Source organism: Symphalangus syndactylus, chromosome 9, assembly GCF_028878055.3.
Source record: "Symphalangus syndactylus isolate Jambi chromosome 9, NHGRI_mSymSyn1-v2.1_pri, whole genome shotgun sequence".
NCBI classification, from domain to species: Eukaryota; Metazoa; Chordata; class Mammalia; order Primates; family Hylobatidae; genus Symphalangus; species Symphalangus syndactylus.
In genome coordinates this window covers 92,099,243-92,118,722 of record NC_072431.2, presented here as the reverse complement: position 1 = coordinate 92,118,722, position 19,480 = coordinate 92,099,243, and the positions used below count along the sequence as shown (strand labels likewise).

Genomic DNA, 19,480 nt, shown 5'->3' with positions numbered 1-19,480 from the left:
AAAAGTAGTCAGGGAAAGTCACTTTGCATACAGAGAAGCAATATTAAACAAATAACAGCTGATTTCTAATTATAAACAATAGAGACCAGAAAACAATGAAACATGTTTAAAGAGTTGAAAGAAAAAAAAAAACCTCAGATTTCTATCTTAGTGAAAGTAGTGTTAAAAATTAAGAAGAATGAAGACATTTTCAGATAAACAGAAGCCAAGAAGATTTGCTGCCAGCAGACTAGCACTAGAAATAGCTAAAGGGAGTTCTTTAAGCAGAAAGGAAATTAAGACCAGATGGAAACTTGGACTTAAGGAAAGAATGAAGATCTGGAAATGGTAAACATGGTGGTAAATATAAAAGACTACCTTTTTTCTCCTTTTATTTCTTTACAAAATAACTTCTGGTTAATGCAGACAAAATTCCCATTATAAATGGGATTTTTAATATCTTTGAGATGTGTGATGCTGACACCTTTTCTTTGTATTGGTAATTTATGCTTTGTGACTTTTCTTTCTTGAGTCTTTCTAAGGTTTTAAGTTTTAACAATTTTGTTAATCCTCTCAAAAACCTACTTTTGGCTTCATCAATTTTATCCGTTATAGTTCTTTATTGCATTCATTTGTGAATTTATTTTTATTATTTGCTTCCTTCTATGCATTTTTCTATTTAATTTCTATTTAATGATCATTATGAAATATTTTTTTTAACTCACACTATGATTTCTTTGACCCATGGGTTATTTAGAAGCGTATTTTAAAATTTCTAAATCTTTGGGGGCTTTTAAAGATATATTATTGGTTTTTTTTTTGTTGTTTTTTGAGACGGGGTCTTGCTCTGTTACCCAGGCTGGAGTGCAGTGGTATGATCATGGCTCACTGCAGCCTTGAATTCCTGGGCTCAAGCAATCCTCCCATGTCAGCTTTTTGAGTAGCTAGGACTACAGGTGCACACTGCTGCACCCAGCTAATTAAAAAAAAATTTTTTTGTAGAGATGAGGTCTTGCTATGTTGACCAGGCTGGTCTGGAACTCCTGGCCTCAAGTGATCCTCCTGCCTTGGCCTCCCAAAGTCCTGGGATTACAGGCATGAGCCACCCTGCCCAGCAGATTATTGTTATATAAATTTCCAATCTATTTTATTGTGGTAGAGACTGTTTGACCCAGCACCTGATGTATCTTGGTAAGTGTATTATCAAAAGAAAGAACAAAACGTTGAACATATTAAGTCTTAACCTCAAAGGTAGTGATGCTTGAATTTATTTTTTAAGGGGAGAGCTCATAAATCTCTTTGAGAATAGTATGGAAGTTAGAGTTTTTCTCTCCAGAAAAAATATGTTTACAGATGCATTTACTTGTTTTGCATACCGTTTCAAGGGTTCACATATTTTATGAATGAGAACAAGATGGGAGTTCTCAGTACCTTACATCAGACCACTCTTTTAGGAAGTGATATTTTTAAAGAATCTCTTTAAGTTGAGATATAATTTAAATACTGTGTAATGCAGAGATGGTTAGGTATATAGTTCAATGAGTTTTGACAAATACATGCAGACATCCCTCTCAAGATATAAAGCATTTCCATCACTCCAGAGGGTTCCCCAGGTTCTTTCCTAATCAGTATCCACACACCCAGAGGCAACCACTTTTGAAGGGGTCTTTTAGTTCACATACATAATGTCTGCATTTCCTGAAGACAGGTATTACGGAGGCAACATTCCCAGAAAGTGGTTACATGATAAGAAACGGTCAACTGTTTGTATTATATAAAAAAAGAATGCAACAGCATCCCAAAAGGGTGTCCTAGAAACCTGGTTAATGATCTATGCTGTCACAAGCCCTTAAGCCCTTTTTAGATGGCTTGTAGCATCTCAGAAAATAGAAACATCTTTAGGAAGTGATTGTGTCCAACAGACCCTCAGAAAAAAATCAATGTAGCCCAAAGCATCTTCCAATCTTTTCTTTTACCTGATCAGCTTCTGAATCTGAGGGGACCACCAGCACCACGTCACCCCTTTGTAAGGTAAGTTCATCGGAATTTGCTGCCTCAAAATCATGCAGTGTTTCCACCTGCAGAAGATAAGAATACATAAAAATCAATTTCCCAGCCAGATTATAAGCAGACACTCTCACAAGCACTCTCCAAGCTGGATGAAAAGAGGAAGATATTTGCCACATCCCAAGGAAGAAGGCCTCTAAAGCCAGAAGGGAAGTCCTATTCTCTGATATGAGGCCATTCATATGTATATTTATTAATAGTAATGCAATGCCCTCTACAACAGGGAAAAGTACTATATTAATCAGATTTTAATTCATCTTATTTTTGTTAGAGATTTGCATTTTATTATCACTGATGTTTTATTACTGTTTGTTGTTTAACTGGAACCAAAAATATCTAAAGCTCTTCTAACACCAGCTTCTGTCAAATAATCAGGAAAACCACCACTTGCAGGTTATACAGTAATTACTACTAAATAAAACTCTGTGATCAATTTCTGTGTAAATATATTTCCTTCCTTCCCTATCCTACCTTATATACAGTGGCAACCAGTTTCTTTTCCTTTCCCATTTTCAAAAAGATTTCCTTAAAATTCTATTATAGAAAAATATTTTAAAGCAGAAGAAATAACATAATGAACCCCCATGCGTCTGTCACCCAGTCTGAATCACTCTACCGTCATGGCTGATTTTATTTTTCCCACCTTTCCCTCAACTCCACCCCTGAGAGTAAACATCGGCTTTTAAAGTGTGTATTTTGCCATTGAGCATATTCACAGAATCACAAACTGTCAGAGCTGGAAATGGATTATGTTATCCCTAGATTAATTTTTCTGATGGGAAAACTGATACCCAGAGAGAGGGTCTATATGGGGTGCCTTAAGTTATTCTACAGTTAGTGAGGAGGCCAGAATAGGCTCAGCAAGCTCCGGCCGTGCTTGGCACAAGGCTTCTTGGACTGCTTGTGCTCCAGTTAAAACAGAACCCGGCAGGAAACAACCCCCTATCTACAGGTTTAGCTTTTTCTCCAAATTAATTCATTCATAAATCCATTATAGCCACCCCTGTCCCCACAAGAGGTAGCAAGGTAGTAGTTACTTTCTAATGGAGAGAGACAAAGAGCAAGAGAGAGAGAGAGAGAGAGAATGATACGTCATTTTACACTTTAGAAGAAAAAGAGCTGATTTTTAAATGTAAAATCAAATTTAAAAACTTAAAATTCCTTTTCAGATTCTATTAGGAAACATCTGAGACAGGAAACACTTGGGTTAAGCCAGTGTTTTTAGGTATTTACTAAGTTTTTTTGGTAAGAACCCTTTGGTTTATGAAGGCTCTAAGTAGCCTGTCTGAGCAAAATCTTCTTCCCATTAACTTAGCCGCCTTTTTTTTTCTGCCTTTTGGTGCAAGTTCATTCATATATGAATCCATTAATTTACAAAATATTTATGGGCTCCCTCCTCTGTGTCATGCACCCTACAAGGTGCCAGAGTTGACTGAAGGATTGCTGCCCAACCCCCAGGGGATACAGCCCAGTCAGGAGCTCTTGGCGATTCCAAGGCCTGGTCTAAGCCAGGCTCCACAGATTCACAGGCACCTGGGGGAGTAGAGAGGAGGGAGGGCTGGAAGAGACTCGCCCATTCATTACCCAGGGGCATACTGTTTGCCCTGTGGTGAACTTCCCTTTCATTATTCTTTGTTAAAACATGAAAATCTATTACTGTAGTCCTGGCTTGTCCAAGTGATTTGTGGTGAAGGGAAAGCAGTTCAGAGAAATAATAATTGCAAAAAGTAAAAGTAAAAACTGGAAAACCAAAGGCTTGAGCAAAAGGGACTCAAAGCAAAAAAAGGATAAATGAGACTTAAAAAATAAGAATACCTTGTAGAGAAAGCCAGGAGGCAATCCCTGAGAGGCCTCCCTTGCAGATGCTAGCTGGTCAGCAGCCCCCATGGCTGGTGCAGAAGGCGTGGCCTGAGGGTCCTGGATAGGCTTCTGCTCCGTAGCCAGCTCCGGAGTCTCGCTGGTGGGGCCCGGAGGAGCCGCGTCCTCGGTGGTCTCCTTGGGCTCTGCATCTATAGTTATTTCGTTTTCTCCTTCCCCTTCATGGTTGGAGGCAGGCTCTATGACCACCGAAGGGATGACCTTCTCCTGGGGGAAGAAAAACCGTGGCGGTGCCCAGCAGGGCCTGGAAAACAGAACCTCCTTGTCCTGCACAACCTGCCTCAGCCCCCAGCCCAAAGCTGGGGCTGCCACTTCCATACTTCCCCACCAGCCAGACTCAGGTCTGGGCCTTCTGCTGTGCCACACAGCCTCCTTCTGTTCCTCCTGAGGCCTAAACCCTCAGTGAAATTAATTTCTGGATCCATGAATAGCCAGGCAGTTTGGTAAGCACGAGGTTTCGGTGGGAATTGGGAGGGATAGGGGATGGGAGACTGAGTCTTGAAGGGTGAGGGAGGCCATCCTGAGAGGGATTGCAGGAGGAACCAGGCCGGCCTGGTTCTTTTTTTTTTCTTTTTGAGACGGAGTCTCGCCCTGTCACCCAGGCTGGAGTGCAATGGCGCGATCTTGGCTCACTGCAAGCTCTGCCTCCCGGGTTCACGCCATTCTCCTGCCTCAGCCTCCAGAGTAGCTGGGACTACAGGCACTGGCCACCACGCCCGGCTAATTTTTGTATTTTTAGTAGAGACAGGGTTTCACCTGTGAGCCAGGATGGTCTCGATCTCCTGACCTCGTGATCCGCCTGCCTCGGCCTCCCAAAATGCTGGGATTACAGGCATGAGCCACCGCGCCCAGCCCCGCAGGCCAGCCTGGTTCTTGTCCCACGGAGCCCTAACTCTTGCCGCTGGCAGTTCACCTCCTGTGAGCCCCTTCCTCTCCTCCCCCAATCCCAAGAGGCCCCCAGTGCCTGAACCATGCTTGCTGATGAAGCTCCAGCCGCGGTTTGGAGATCATCCACCAGTCCTTCGCTTGTGATTATCATTCCAGCCCCCAACTGCTGTGGCCACTGGAGGGACCACACCTCCCACAATCCACTCCAAGTACTCTAGTGTCTGAACCAAAGGATTAGGACCACCCTTTGATTTGTTTAACAAAGATAAGCATGGAGGGGAGTTTCATCAGCAGAACAGGAGTCTCTATATTCCCTCTGCTATCAGCAGACTAGACCACTAACATTTGTCAACTTGGAGAGATAATACCGTCATTCCATGAGTACAACAATATACACAAAAACACTCTGGGCACTGTGATGAGAAAATCTAGGGGGAAAAAGGAATATTCTTTTAAGTTCCTTCTCCCATAACACTGTTATCTGCCTCAGCCCCCAGCCCAAAACGGGATAATGAAAGGGATAATTCAGTTTCAAGTTTTAAGTAACCCTGGAGAAATTTTTGAAAATTTATTGGGAGTAAAATCATCAGGAGAAAACAATGCATACCATTAAGCCCCCTTTTAACGTCGCCTTCTAGAAACAGAAGAACCAGACAGTGGAGGCAGGCCCTGGGGTTGGAGGCCCTCGCAGTATAAGAGTATGTGGCTTTGTGGCCTTTCAATGCTGCTCTGAGGCAGTGCCGAGCAGGGCCCCCTCCCGCCTCATGCACGGACCTAATGGCCCTGGTCCCTTTGTTTCCCTTCTCAAACTGCCACCCAGTGGTGGGCTCTTGGTAAAAGGGGCCTGATGGTGAACTTGGGGCACTCTAATGATAATAATAACCACCAAACAGTAATAAGAATACCAAGATCTAAATACTATTGAGTTCTCCCTGGGCTAAGTGCTCACTTCATCACATTCTCTTTCTCCCGGCTCCATTCTCATCCTTTTCACTGTCCTGCTTCATTCCTTTCTCCACGTCACCCCAGTTTCCCCTTCCCCTTTCCATGCTTAGGCCCAGTCAGCCACAGGCCCTGAGGGCCTGTATGCAACATTGCAATGCTGATACTGAGCAGCTGGGATTACTCTTTCTGAGAATCTGATAATAATGTTTCGTGGAGCCACAAAATTGCTACAAACCTATTATACATCCAAAGAGTTATCACTATGAACCAACCAACAGAGCACCCAGCCCATGCTACTTCCCAGGAGCTCCCCTGGCTGCGACATGGGACACTCACCTGAGGCACTGTTGCTTCCAGCTCCTCTGCTTCAGGTTGGGCACTCTCTGCACCCTCAGTGGTTTCAGTTCCAATTTTGGCCTCCTCTAAACTTACTCCTTCCCCGGCAGGGACAGTGGCCTTCTCTGCCTCTGCTTCCTCTCCTGGGGCCCCCTCAGCTGCTGACACCAAGGTTCCAACAGCTGCATCAGCATCAGCATCAGCTCCAGGTATGATCTGCAGGGCAGAAACCAACAGGCCACGTCTGCATCTCCATGGGCCTCTGCCAGGAGTCAAACTCAAACCTATTTCTAATCTCCCCTCTGTGGAGGCTATTCAGATTTGGAACATTCTTTGCACTCCCAGGATTTAGGTACAGCAGAGTCTGCCATCTATTCATCAACACTCCGACTTTTCTTTTGCTGAACTCCCAACAATTCTACACTCCTCAGCTTTCCCTGCTGTCAGGTATAGCAAATGGGATTCAAATGGAAGTGACATACACCATTCCAAAGACACAGCTTTTAAGGTGTGGGTGGTCCTCTTCACAAGCTATTTCCATTTTTATTGGCTAGAAGCAACAAATGAGGCCATAGGGGAGTGAAAGAAATATAATTGAATATCGGGACCTTAAACTCACCATGCCAAAGGAAAGCTACGCTTGGAAACAGAGTCACACGAAAACCACCTTCCTTTTGTTCCCAAACACAGAGCTGTAATTTCACATGCTTCCTTCATCTTATGTAACATGCAGAACTACAGAGCGTGAGATGAAGGCATGAGTGACTTTGTCCCCACTCCCTCTTTTCACATGTGAAATGCAGATTCACTGAGCGCTAATCAGAGCCTCACAAGAATGTGACACTTGTCTCATTGCCTACCCACCCTCTTTTTTAAAAAATTATTTCCTTCTTGCTTGCTATTTCCCCTTTAAATACTGAAGTTCTCAAAACTCTCTTCAGAAAAAGCACAGGTCACAGATCCTCCTTTGACTCGTGTCTCTTTTTCCTGGGTGCATCCTTAACCTTGGCTAAATAAGCCTCTCCGTGACTGAGACGTGCCTTGGTCACTTTTTGATTTACATGGCACATCTGGGTCACAGGATGGAAGTGGCCTGGGTCAGAGAGAAAAGCCGTATCAGAAAAGCATCCGCATCACACAAAGTCAAAATTTAGAAAGATTGCATTTTAGTATAAACTTTCAAATCATTGTGAGGAAGGTTCCAGAAGCCAAATCACTTTCACAGGAAAAAAAATACATAAGGAAGCTTTCTCAAAAACCCTCGAGAATAAAGGGGAAATCATTTTTGTAATCAAATATGCATGATAATACTCTGAATAGCTGTAGAGCCTGTTACAGGCAAAATGCCAAAATCATAGTTTAGGTCCAATAAGGAGAAGTGAGATAGAAAAAAGTCAGAATTTTCTTTCTAAGGTAGAAACACAGTCAGAAGAAGAGTTTTAAGTACTATTTAAAACTTGAGATAATGAAATAAAGGAAGTACAATCAGGAGTTTTAGTTTTGAACAAATGGGTTGGAGTCCAACTCTTTAAACAGGATTCTGACAACATTAGCTTGGCAGACTTGATTTGAGAGGTTCACGTGAGAAAGACTATGGAACAAGAATCTCAGGTTGATCTTATATAATATATCCAGGACACATATTTCAAAAATGGCTTTTACTATCTGATGTGATTAGGATTAACTATTTTTTCCTTGTTGAATACATTCTACCCAGCTCAACATCTTAAGTTAGGAAGGCCCTAATATTGCAAATATTAACTTTCAAACTCAGAAAACAGAAAAGGACAATGAAGAGTACCTCCAAGTGAGCATCAGAAATTGGAGATGAAGAGCATGAACCACACACCTACACTTATAACAAAGCAGTTTTAAAAACGTTTCTGCTGGCTCAAAGGTACAGGTAATAGTTTAAATAAAAATGCCTGTTACAGAATATATACAGTACATTTTTCTACAAGATAAGATTTTATTTGAGAATGAAAAAGAAATGTTAACAGCTATACTACTCATTATATGTCCAAGTATTTACTCATATTCTTAGAAATTTATTTCCCTCTCTTATGAGAATCTCCTATTACGAGGATGTGGCTCTCCAACCAGGGTGTGCAACGATTTAAAATGCAATCCCTAGCCATGACATACTTCCTTCTTCCTGCCCTGTCATGAAAGTACATGTGACATGGTTTGGCTCTGCGTCCCCACCCAAATCTCATCTTGTAGGTCCCATAATTCCCATGTGTTGTGGGAGGGACTTGGTGGGAGATGATTGAATCATGGGGGTGGGTCTTTCCTGTGCTGTTCTTGTGATAGTGAATGGGTCTCACCAGATTTGATGGTTTTAGAAATGGGAGTTTCCCTGCACAAGCTCTGTTTTTGCCTGCTGCCATCCATGTAAGATGTGACTTGCTCCTCCTTGCCTTCCACCATGATTGTGAGGCCTCCCCAGCTATGTGGAACTGTAAGTCCAATAAACCTCTTTCTTTTGCAAATTGCCCAGTCTCAGGTATGTCTTTATCAGCAGCATGAAAATGGACTAATACAATATGGGTTCACAAAAGTAATGATTTCTCATGAATTGTAACAGACACTTATTGGAAGTGAATTATAAATGCTGATCATTATTGAAGTGGGGTAAAAAGTACATGAGGGTTTATATTTTGGCAAATGGCTGAAAATTCCTATAATAAAAAGTTTATTTTGAAATCAAATAGAATTTCATCACTGTTTTAAATAAGCACCAACCTTTTTATGGATGCTATTGTTACTGTTGTCAAGAGAATAGTAATCAGAACATAAATTAGTTTGGCATCTTAATCCTGAGAAGAACAAGGAGCAATTGCTCATAGCTTTATTGTTGGAGACATTAACAGGATTTCTCTAGGATACTAAGGACCTAATAAAGTTTCTTCTATGTTAAAAACTATACTGAAAGAAAATGTGCATGCAATAAACTTATGAGCTCAAATGTGGAAAATAAGCTGTGTCATGATTATAAGCTTATTCTCTCCATCTGTCTGGAAAATCACACCTATGAATATCCCACTAGTTTCAACAGCTTGGAAGCAGATGGACTCTATCTACATGCAGACGGTATGGACAAACAGAGCAGCAGACACCACCACTACACACACATGCAGCTGAGGCACTGCTACAGATGAAAAAGCAGACAGGATGTTATTCCATGGGCTACTCTCCCAAGTGATTATGCATAAATCTGTTTATACATATATGTTCCAACTACACATTATTACTAATTGGCTTTTAGTCTCAGTTGAATTGATGCTACATCTCTGGGAGAGGATATATTTCTGTGACCTATAGATGGTGTTGCCACAGGTAATTTTTTAAACTTGTTCCATACAAACATAAAGTTTATTATTAACCTGTAACTTATCTCTAGATATCTATCAATTTGGTTGTATAAGATTTTGCCATCACTAAATATACATGTTATCACCTTTCCTTTGCTAGATAATTTAAGCAGGCAATGAAACTAGACTCCTATCTTTTGCTATATACAAAACTTAAATAAAAATGGATTAAAGACTTAAATCTAAGGCTTCAAACTATGAAACTACCAAAAGGAAACATTGGGAAAACTCTCTAGGACACTGGACTGGGCAAAGATTTCTTGAGTAATATCCCAAAAGCACAGGCACGCAAAGCAAAAATGGACAAATGGGATTACGTCAAGTTAAAAAGCCTCTGCACTGCCAAGGGAACAATCAACAAAGACAACCTGCAGAATGGGAGAAAATATTTGCGACTACCCATCTGACAAGGGATTGATAACCAGAATACATAAGGATCTCAAACAACTCTATGGGGAAAAAATCTAATAACTCCAATTAAAAAATGGGCAAAAGATCTGAATAGACATTTCACAAAAGAAGACATAAATAGCAAACAAGTATGTGAAAAGGTACTCAACCTCACTGATCATCAGAGAAATGCAAATCAAAACTACAATGAGACCTCATCTCACCCCAGTTAAAACAGCTTTTATCCAAAAGACAGGCAATAACAAATGCTAGCGAGGAAGTAGAGAAAAAAGAAACCTCATATACTGTTGGTGGAAATGTAAATTAATGCAACTATTATGGTGAACAGTTCGGAGGTTCCTCAAAAAAAAAAAAAAAAACACAAAAACTAAAAGTAGAGATACCATATGATCCAGCAATCCCACTGCTAGGTATATACTCAAAAAAAAAAAAAAAAAAAGGAAATCAATATATCAAGGAGGTATCTGCACTCCCATGTTTATTGCAGCACTATTCACAATAGCCAAGATTTGGAAGCAACCTAAGTGTCCATCAACAGATGAATGGATAAAGAAAATGTGATACATATATACAATGGAGTACTATTCAGCCATAGAAAACAATGAGAGCTTGTCATTTGCAACAGCATGGATGGAACTGGAGGTCATTATGTTAAGGGAAAAAAGCCAGGCACAGAAAGACAAACTTTGAATGTTCTTACTTATTTGTAGGTGCTAAAAATTAAAACAATTGAATTCATGGAGATAGAGAGTAGAAGGATCCTTACCAGAGGCTGGGAAGGGTAGTGAGGAAGTAGGGGGATGGTTAATGGGCACAAAAAATAGTTAGAAAGAATAAATAAGACCTAGTATTTCATAACACAAACAGGGTGACTACAGTCAACAATAACTTATTGTACATTTTAAAATAACTAAAAGAATATTACTGGATTATAATGCAAAAAAAGGATAAATGCTTGAGGAGGTGATAGATATATTTACTTTGATGTAATTACTACACGTTGTATATCTGTATCAAAATATCTCATGTGCCTCATAAATATATGCACCCCCTATGTACCCACAAAAGTTAAAAATAAACATAAAAATAAAATAATAAAAAAACAGGTATTAGCTGCTGTGACACCAACTACCAGCAGGTGGCGGCCAAAGGCTCTGCCTGACTGCTCTGACGTTCCTGACCTTGTAGGAGCAAATACCTCAGCCTCAGCACCTCAGCAATTTACCTGATTTCTGTCACATAGAAAAGAACTGCAGCATGCAGAAAACTGATTTTAAGAATGATAAATAAATATCAAAAAAATACTGAAATTAACAATTCTGGCAAAGGTAAGGTGCTAAGGAGTTGGCACTTTAGACTTTAAAGAGAAGCCAAACAATTTGAATGATATACTTGGAAAACAAACAATTAACACTCCTACACCCTACTCTGAGTCCGTTAGTAATGAATTCCCATTTCTCCAGCTGCTGTTTACTTAACACGCTGATTTTACAGAGCTTAAAAACTACGTAAACAGAGAAGGATCATCCAATATCTGCATATCCTCATAGCTTTCTGTTTCTGACATTGGTCTAATGATCAAGGGGCCTCAGCCCTCCCTTTATGTCTGGAATCCGGTCCAGATTTTTTGCTCTTACCAAAATATTTCCAATGCCCTATTTACTGACCACAAGAATAGAACAACACAAAAATACAATGGAAAACAGGAACCCCTTTGTTCAGATTAGGTGTTAGCTGTAGATAAAATCACGAAAAGGTGAAAAGGTTTTCATCAATGAAAGTTATACCTCTTATTATTATTGTTGTTGTTATGCATTTCAATTTGTTAGCTATTTGTAGAGCTATAAAAGAAAAAACATTTTCTATGCTCTGCTTGCTACAGTACATGTTATACCTGCTAGGAAAAACCACAATGATAAATGACCGCTATTTGCTTTTTAAAAAATGTTACTCAGGAAGACCAGAGGACTGAATTTGCTGAAAGTATTTCAAGTCTTTCATACCCAGTGCTATCAAATGTTTCTCTTCACTCTAAATGTTCAGAAAAACACAATTATCCTACCTTCTGCCAAACTATACTATCTATTGGTCAAATATATTTATGGGGGAAACAGCTATTGCAAAGAGAGACTAAAAATGTTCTCCTTGACCTTGGGCACATATTTATTATATCCATGAGGTCTATGAGGTGCAGAAACTAGGAGTATTGCTAACCTGCCTATCCATCACACAGAAATCACAGTGACCAGCACAGAACCTTCTGGAGAGAGTAGGTGGTGGCTCTCTGCACCATACCTCATTGCTTTCTTTTTTTCTTTTTCTTTTTTGAAATGAAGTCTCACTCTTGTTGCCCAGGCTGGAGTGCAATGGCACGATCTTGGCTCACTGCAACCTCGGCCTCCCAGGTTCAGGCGATTCTCCTGCCTCAGTCTCCCGAGTAGCTGGGATTACAGGCACCTGCCACCACACCCGGCTAATTTTTTTGTATTTTGAGTGCAGACGGGGTTTCACCATGTTGGCCAGGCTGGTCTTGAACTCCTGACCTCAGGCGATCCACCCACCTCAGCCTCCCAAAGTGCTGGGATTACAGGCGTGAGCCACCGTGCCGGGCCCCTGATTGCTTTCTAATCTTCTGCCTCAATCATCTCCTTGGTGGAAAGCCATATACTTATGGCATTCATGCCAGGGTCCTCTAAACACCAGTTTAAATTTGCTTTAGCAAAATTTTCTGGAAATGTAATGACATGAATGAAATGCAACAATAGCCTAGGTTATCAATCATGTAAAATAGGGAAACACAACTGGGTGACAGAAACTAGCCAGTCCTGCTATGAGATGGTGCTGTGAAAGCAGGTCAAGGACCAAGACCCCCAAACATGTCAGAGCAGTGATAGGCTCAAGAGAACTTGTCATCTCTGAGGTTTATGTCATGCATTCATACATTCATTCACTCATTTATTTATTTATTTGCTTGTTTTCTTTGTAATATTAGCTCTGAACAATGCCGGAAAGTAGTTTCTCAATCACGCAACTGGTCTGGATAAGACAATTGAAGATACTTTGATTCTCCTTCTGCCCAGCATGAAATTCCATACTTATTTATAAAGTATGTTATTGTAACTGATCATAGGCATTTTTCTAATAAAGCAATTAAAAAAATTTTTTTTCTAACAAATTTTAAAATAATAAAAGAAATAACTTATGGTAACATTTTGATAATATTTAGTTGTATTCATTTTCTAATCATACAGGGGTTTTTACAAAATATGAGTCATGTTTCTTAGAAAAGTTATAGTAATGGATATATAATGATTCATTATATATTTAACATTACAAGTTATTTAACAGTTCTATTAGCATTAAACACTAGTTGGTTTCATTTTTAAATGTTACTCTAACACTGAGAAAGATCTTTGGTTTGTAACCCAACAATTATTAGGTTACACATTTCAGTAATTTAAATACTAAACACTGCTCTCTTTATTTCTTTATGATGTTTCCATTAAACATGTTTTTGGGGTTTCTGCTCAACATTATAAGAAATTTAAAAAAAATTTCAAAAACATAGAATCATACAATGAACTTCCAAGTGCTCACCACCTAGGATCTTCAATAGACATGTCACCACATTTGCTTTATCACGTCTTCCCACCTATCTGCCTCAATTTGAGTCATCTTTCAGTCAATTGTAATATATCTTCATAAAATGCTTTTTAGGAATTCTATGGAAAGTCTCTAACACCTTATGTAATTGGTAATGTCTTTCTGCTGCTTTCCTACATGACCAACTATTGACTTGGGGTAGAATTACTATATTGTGTTTCTTTGTTCTCAAAATCTGTATGTTGTTCTAATAGCTTCTGACCTTTAGTATTGATATGGATAAGTCAGAGAACAACCTAATTGTTGTTCCTTTGTAGTGCTTTCTTACTTCCAACCTAGATGCTTGCAGAACTTCTTTTTTTTAAACTTTAAACTCAAATATTTAAAATACATTTCAATGTAGTCTCTCCCCATTAAGTTTGCTTTTTTTGGTGATTTCTTATAGTCCACATGCAGGAATTCCATCAACTAGGAAAACTTCAATTCGAGCATGTTTTCTTCTATTATACCGGCCACTTCTGCTTCTGCAACATTCTTACAGTCTCTTCGTCAGGATGAACTTCTACCCATGAGCTGTATCTTCACTCCTTGGCCCCTAAATCCATCACCTTTGCTTGTGCTTCTCTTTATGTGTTGGGAGAACTACTCCAGCTTGTCCTCATATCACTAAATCGATTCTCCGTAGTGTTGCTTCTCGTCTTTACCACATCTCATGCAAATTTTAATTCTAATATTACATTTCCTCCCCTTAAAATCTTTTCTCATGTTATTGAGTTCCCTTTTCATCTGCCTTTCAAAGTGACTTTCTTTTCTTCTCAATATGGTTGCCTTATCATCTAACCTTTCATCTTTTGTTTCACCTATCGAGTTCATCTTGAGTTTTACTGACAACAAAAAGGAAGGCAATTTTCAAATTTTGTCTTTATGTGTCAGGTAATTTTTGTTATTGTTGCATGTTCTCTAAAGAAACTTTTAACTCTGGCATGCAATCATTATTTTTTCTTTTGTATTGCTCTATAGGTGCTTGCTAATCTAAAAATGTATTTATTTGCTTAGTTTTCTCAAATCAGGAGAAATCTCTATAGGCTTGATGTTTACAGTAGACGTGGAAACATTTTCTTTGTTCCATTTTACTCACTATCTGGGGACTCTTAGATGAGCAGGAGCTGGAGAGGGATTTATCAAGTCTTTACATAGAATCACCTGTTTTGAATCCCCCAAATATAAGTGTCAAAGGATATACTTCTGTGAGAGTAGCAGCAGGCCCCAAATGGCCTGGATGCTTCAGAAAGGAATCCCATACTCATGGCGGGGTAGATGCGAGTTGTCTCTGATGGAGGGTGGAGATGGATGACACTCTCGGATATTTTCCCTTGCCTGGCTCAGGTATTATGCTTCAAGGGTCCATTTATACTTTGTTTTATAGAAAATTACCTTGGGTTTAGCTAACATTTCTAGAATACACTTTTGAAATGTTGACTTTCTTTTTCTATATGCTGGGTTTTTTTCTTTAAGAGTAAAATCATTAAAATGAAAACAAAAAAAACTAGTTATAGTGAATCTGATTTTTCGAGTGATTTTTAAGTGTTTTCAGCTTTCTCGTGAATCTTCATTTACACATCCCAATGATAAATTTCATTTTTTTAAAAAAATGCTCCAAGGTTTTTTGGGTTTTTTTTTCCAAGATGGCTGACTGGAGACGTCAGATGCCAGTTCTCTTCAGAAAGGGGATCAAAGTTACAGATGAGTGGCCATGATCTGAATGGAAAGCTGAGAGAAGAGAGCCAGGACCTGTTGGAGTTCCCATGGAAATAAGCTGGGGTGTAGAAAAGGAAAGCTACAAGAGTCTGGCAGAGACTGACTCTTAAGGAACTTAGAATTCGGCAGAAAGGGTAGGTGGGGGTGCTTCTCTACTCCCCTCCCTTCTGTGACAAACTGCTGACCACTAAATTGTCAGAGAGCACCTCTGCCCTTGTGACCTTGGGCAATGCTGTTGGTGGCAATCTGAGAACTTCTTGAGGACAGAGCAGCGGTGGCCAACTCCTCCAGGTGCACTCGCACTCCCCGCAGGCCTGCACTGAAACAGCAGGTGGCATACCGGTTGTGTACCCAGTGTAGGTCACTGCCTGCCTGAGGAACCTCAGCCTTTGTGCAGCTGTGTCACCAGACCCCCTGCAAACATACCTCAGAGCCCACTCTGACTTGGCAGTGATAGGGGACTGATGGGGTGGATGCTGGGAAGCTCTGGGTACTCCAGAGAGCTAGCTTTTGGCAGAGGCCACCCCGAGGGAAGGGGGAATATGGCCTGCCAAAGTGCCCCTTGGAACAAAGGAAATGCAGGCATGGTGATGATTTCTGAAAGGGGTAGCACCAATGGCTGGGAAAGATCATGGAAAAGAGGCCATTTCCCACTTCCCCCACCCACCACTGTGGATGCAGAGCAGACTTTCCCTGCTGGGGGGTTGGGCAAGTGCACTTGGAGAAAGCCTTTTCAGTGCATTTCCAGATGGCCGCACCCCCAGTGAAAGTGAGCCTATGCCATTCGGGTTTGCACAAAGGGCAGAGCCCATCTTCCCCTCCCTAAACAGAGTGGGCAGCATGGTGGCAACAGAGGACAGACAAGTCACAGAGCTGTCTGCTCTGGACTGGGGGAAGAAGCTCTGCCCCAAGGCCATTTTGCTGATAGCCACCAGAGAGGTCCTTTCACAGACCTCAGTCACACTGCAGACTGGAGTCAAAGGACAGCATCTACGTGAACTAAAGGTCACGAGTCCTGCAACAGGCAAGTGAATCACATTCCTGCCTATCTAGGATGAGAAGCTGGTGCAGCCCCCTAACCCTTATCCCCAAGAGCTCAGCACATCCCAATACAAACTCCTCCTGTCACCCTTGTCAGGGTAGGTGCCTCCATTCATCATCCAGCTACCCAAGGGTAAGCCAGCTCTCATCCTTAGGTGCCACTTACTGGACTGGAGACTGAAGACCAAATAAAAAACCTGCTGCAGAAGGGCATAGTGTTAATGTATGAGATAAACTTCTTGAGACCTCCACACTCCCAGCCCCACAGAAGACAGTGTATCAGCTCATATATCCAATATACTGCTACAACAAGCAGCATTTGAGAAAGCCACCACACGACAGATATCCATAACCAAGGAACCCATGTAGAGCCTTGGCCTCCTGAAAGCACCTAGAAACAAAGCCAAACAATCATATACAACAAACCCCACAGCCATATCCTCAAGGGAAAAAAAGGGTAAAAATTTAAATGTCCCATCCAAAGGATGACTAATTTAAAAATAAGAAGTGACAGCTTCTTCACATGAGAAAGAATCAGCAGAAGAACTCCGGCAATACAAAAAGACAGAGTGTTTTGACACCTCCAAAGGAGTGCAGTATGTTCCCTCAAACATATTTGAGGCAATGATTCAGAAAAGTTTTCCTGATCTTGATAGAGAAGTATTTATTCAGATACAAAAAATTCAGAGAACATCTGGGATGTACTATATGAGATTAACATCATCAAAGAAATATAATCAACAGAGTATCCAAGATCAACACTAAAGAAAAAATCTTAAAGGCAGCTAGAGAGAAGTGTCAAATTTACCTGCAAAGGAAATTCCAACAGACTAACAGTCGACTTCTCAGCAGAAACCTCATAAGCCAGAAGAGATTTGGGGCCTATTTTTAGCCTTCTTAAAGAAAAAAAAATGCCAGCCAAGAATTTTATATCTTGTCAAACTAAGCTTCATAAACAAAGGAGAAATAAAGTCTTTCCCAGACAAACAAATGCTAAAAGAATTTGTCACCACTAGACTGGTCATACAAGAAATGCTGAAAGGAGCTCTAAACATGCAAGGGGAAGGATGATACCACCATAAAAGCACACATAAGTACAAAGTTCACACATCCTATAAAGCAATTACACAACTGAGATTATAATGCAACTAGCTGATAACACTATGATAGGAACAAAACCTCACATGTCAATATTAAACTTGAGCATAAATAGCCTTAATGTTCCACTTATAGATTGGAAAATTGGATTAAAAAAACAAAACCCAACCATCTGCTGCATACAAGACACCCATCTAACATGTAATGACACCCACAGGCTCCAAGAAAAGGGGCTGGAAATGATATATGATGCAACTGGAAACAAAAAGAGCAGGAGTTGCTATCCTTATATCAGATAAAACAGGCTTTAAGCCAATAACATCAAAAAGAAAGACAAAGACAGCATTATATCATAACAAGAGTTCAATTCAACAAGAAGATTTAACTATCATATATATATATGTAGATATATATATATATATATGTAGATATAGAGATATATACACATCTAACACCAGAGCACTCAGATTTATAAAACAAATGCTACTAGACCTGAGAAAAGAGATAGTCATCACTACAATAATAATGGAGGACTTCAATACCCCACTGATAGCACCAGACTGATCACCAAGGCAGAAAACTAACAAAGAAACTCTGGACATAAATGCACTTCTGACCAAATGGACTTAATAGACATCTATAGAACATTCCACCCAACAACTGCAGAATATACATTTTTTTATCTGCACATGAAACATTCTCCAAAATCAACCATATGCTTAGCCATAAAGCAAGTCTCAATAAATTCAAAGCCCTGAAATCATACCAAGCATCTTCTCAGACCACAGTGGAATAAAATTAGAAATAAATACCAAGAGAAACTCTAAAAACCACACAAATACTTGGGAATTAAACAACTTGCTCCTGAATAACTTTTGGGTAAATAAGAAATTAAGGTAAAAATAAAAAAAATAGAAACAAATGAAAATAGAGACACAACATATCAAAACTTCTGGGATACAGCAAAAGCAATGCTAAGAAGAAAGTTTATGCTGTTAAATACTTACATCAAAAAGATATAAAGATCTCAAATTAACAATCTAACGTCACACCTCAAGGAACTAGAAAAATAAGAACAAACCAAACCTAAAGCTAGCAGAAGAAAAGACATAACAAAGATCAGTGCAGAACTAAATGAAATTGAAAATTTTAAAAAAATCTTACAAAGGATCAACAAAACAGAAAGTTGTCTATTTAAAAGGATAAATAAAATTTATAGACTGCTATAATAATTAATATTAGGTGTCAACTTGACTGGATCGAGGGATGCCTAGATGGTTGGTGAAGTATTGTTTCTAGGTGTGTCTGTGAGGTTGGTGCCAGAGGAGACTGACATTTGAGTCAGTGGATTGGGAGAGGAAGACCCCTCCTCAATGTGAATGGGCACCATCCAATCAGCCGCCAGCATGGCCGGAACACCAAGTAGAAGAGGGGGATAAGCTTGCTTGCTCTAAGTCTCTCTCTCTCTCTCTCTCTCTCTCTCTCTCTCTCTCGTGCTGGATGCTTGCTTTCTCTCCTACTGCCCTTGAATATCAGACTGAAGGTTTTGGGACTTACACCAGTGGCCTCTTGTGGGCTCTCAGGCCTTTGGCGTCACACAGAGCTGCATTCTCAGCTTCCCTGGTTTGAAGCTTTCAGACTTAGGCTGAGCCTTGCTACTGGTTTCTCTCTGTCCTCAGCTTGCAGATGGCCAATTGTGGGACTTTGCCTTGTAATTGCATAAGCCAATTTTCCCTAATAGACTCTTCTCTCTCTCTCTATATATATATACCTATATATCTATACATCTATATAGATATATATAGGGAAAGACATAGATAGATAGCTATATAGATATATCCATCTGTATCTATCTAGCATACAGCAATTACTCTATATCTATCTATAGATAGATATAGAGACAGATCTCTATCTATCTATCTATGTATGTATCTATCTATCTATCTATCTGTAGAGAGATAGAGAGACAGAGAGAGGAGTCTATTAGGGAAAATCTCTCTCTCTCTCTCTCCATATATATATATATATATATATCTCCAATGGGCTCTGTCCCTCTGTAGAACCCTGACTATTCAACCTGACTATTCAACTGCTAACTAGAT

General features: G+C 40.0%; 1 protein-coding gene across 3 annotated transcripts in view; it reads right to left on the bottom strand.

Moving 5' to 3' along the window:
- Window positions 1-19,480, bottom strand: part of AMPH (amphiphysin) — a 250,400-nt gene that overhangs the window by 4,143 nt on the left and 226,777 nt on the right. For all 3 annotated transcript variants that reach the window (XM_063609652.1, XM_055293373.2, XM_055293372.2), the window contains 3 exons: window positions 6,094-6,309; window positions 3,862-4,131; window positions 1,956-2,057 (listed from right to left, as the gene is read on the bottom strand). In XM_063609652.1, the coding sequence (XP_063465722.1) occupies window positions 1,956-2,057; window positions 3,862-4,131; window positions 6,094-6,309 (588 nt within the window). The remainder of the gene's footprint in view (window positions 1-1,955; window positions 2,058-3,861; window positions 4,132-6,093; window positions 6,310-19,480) is intronic.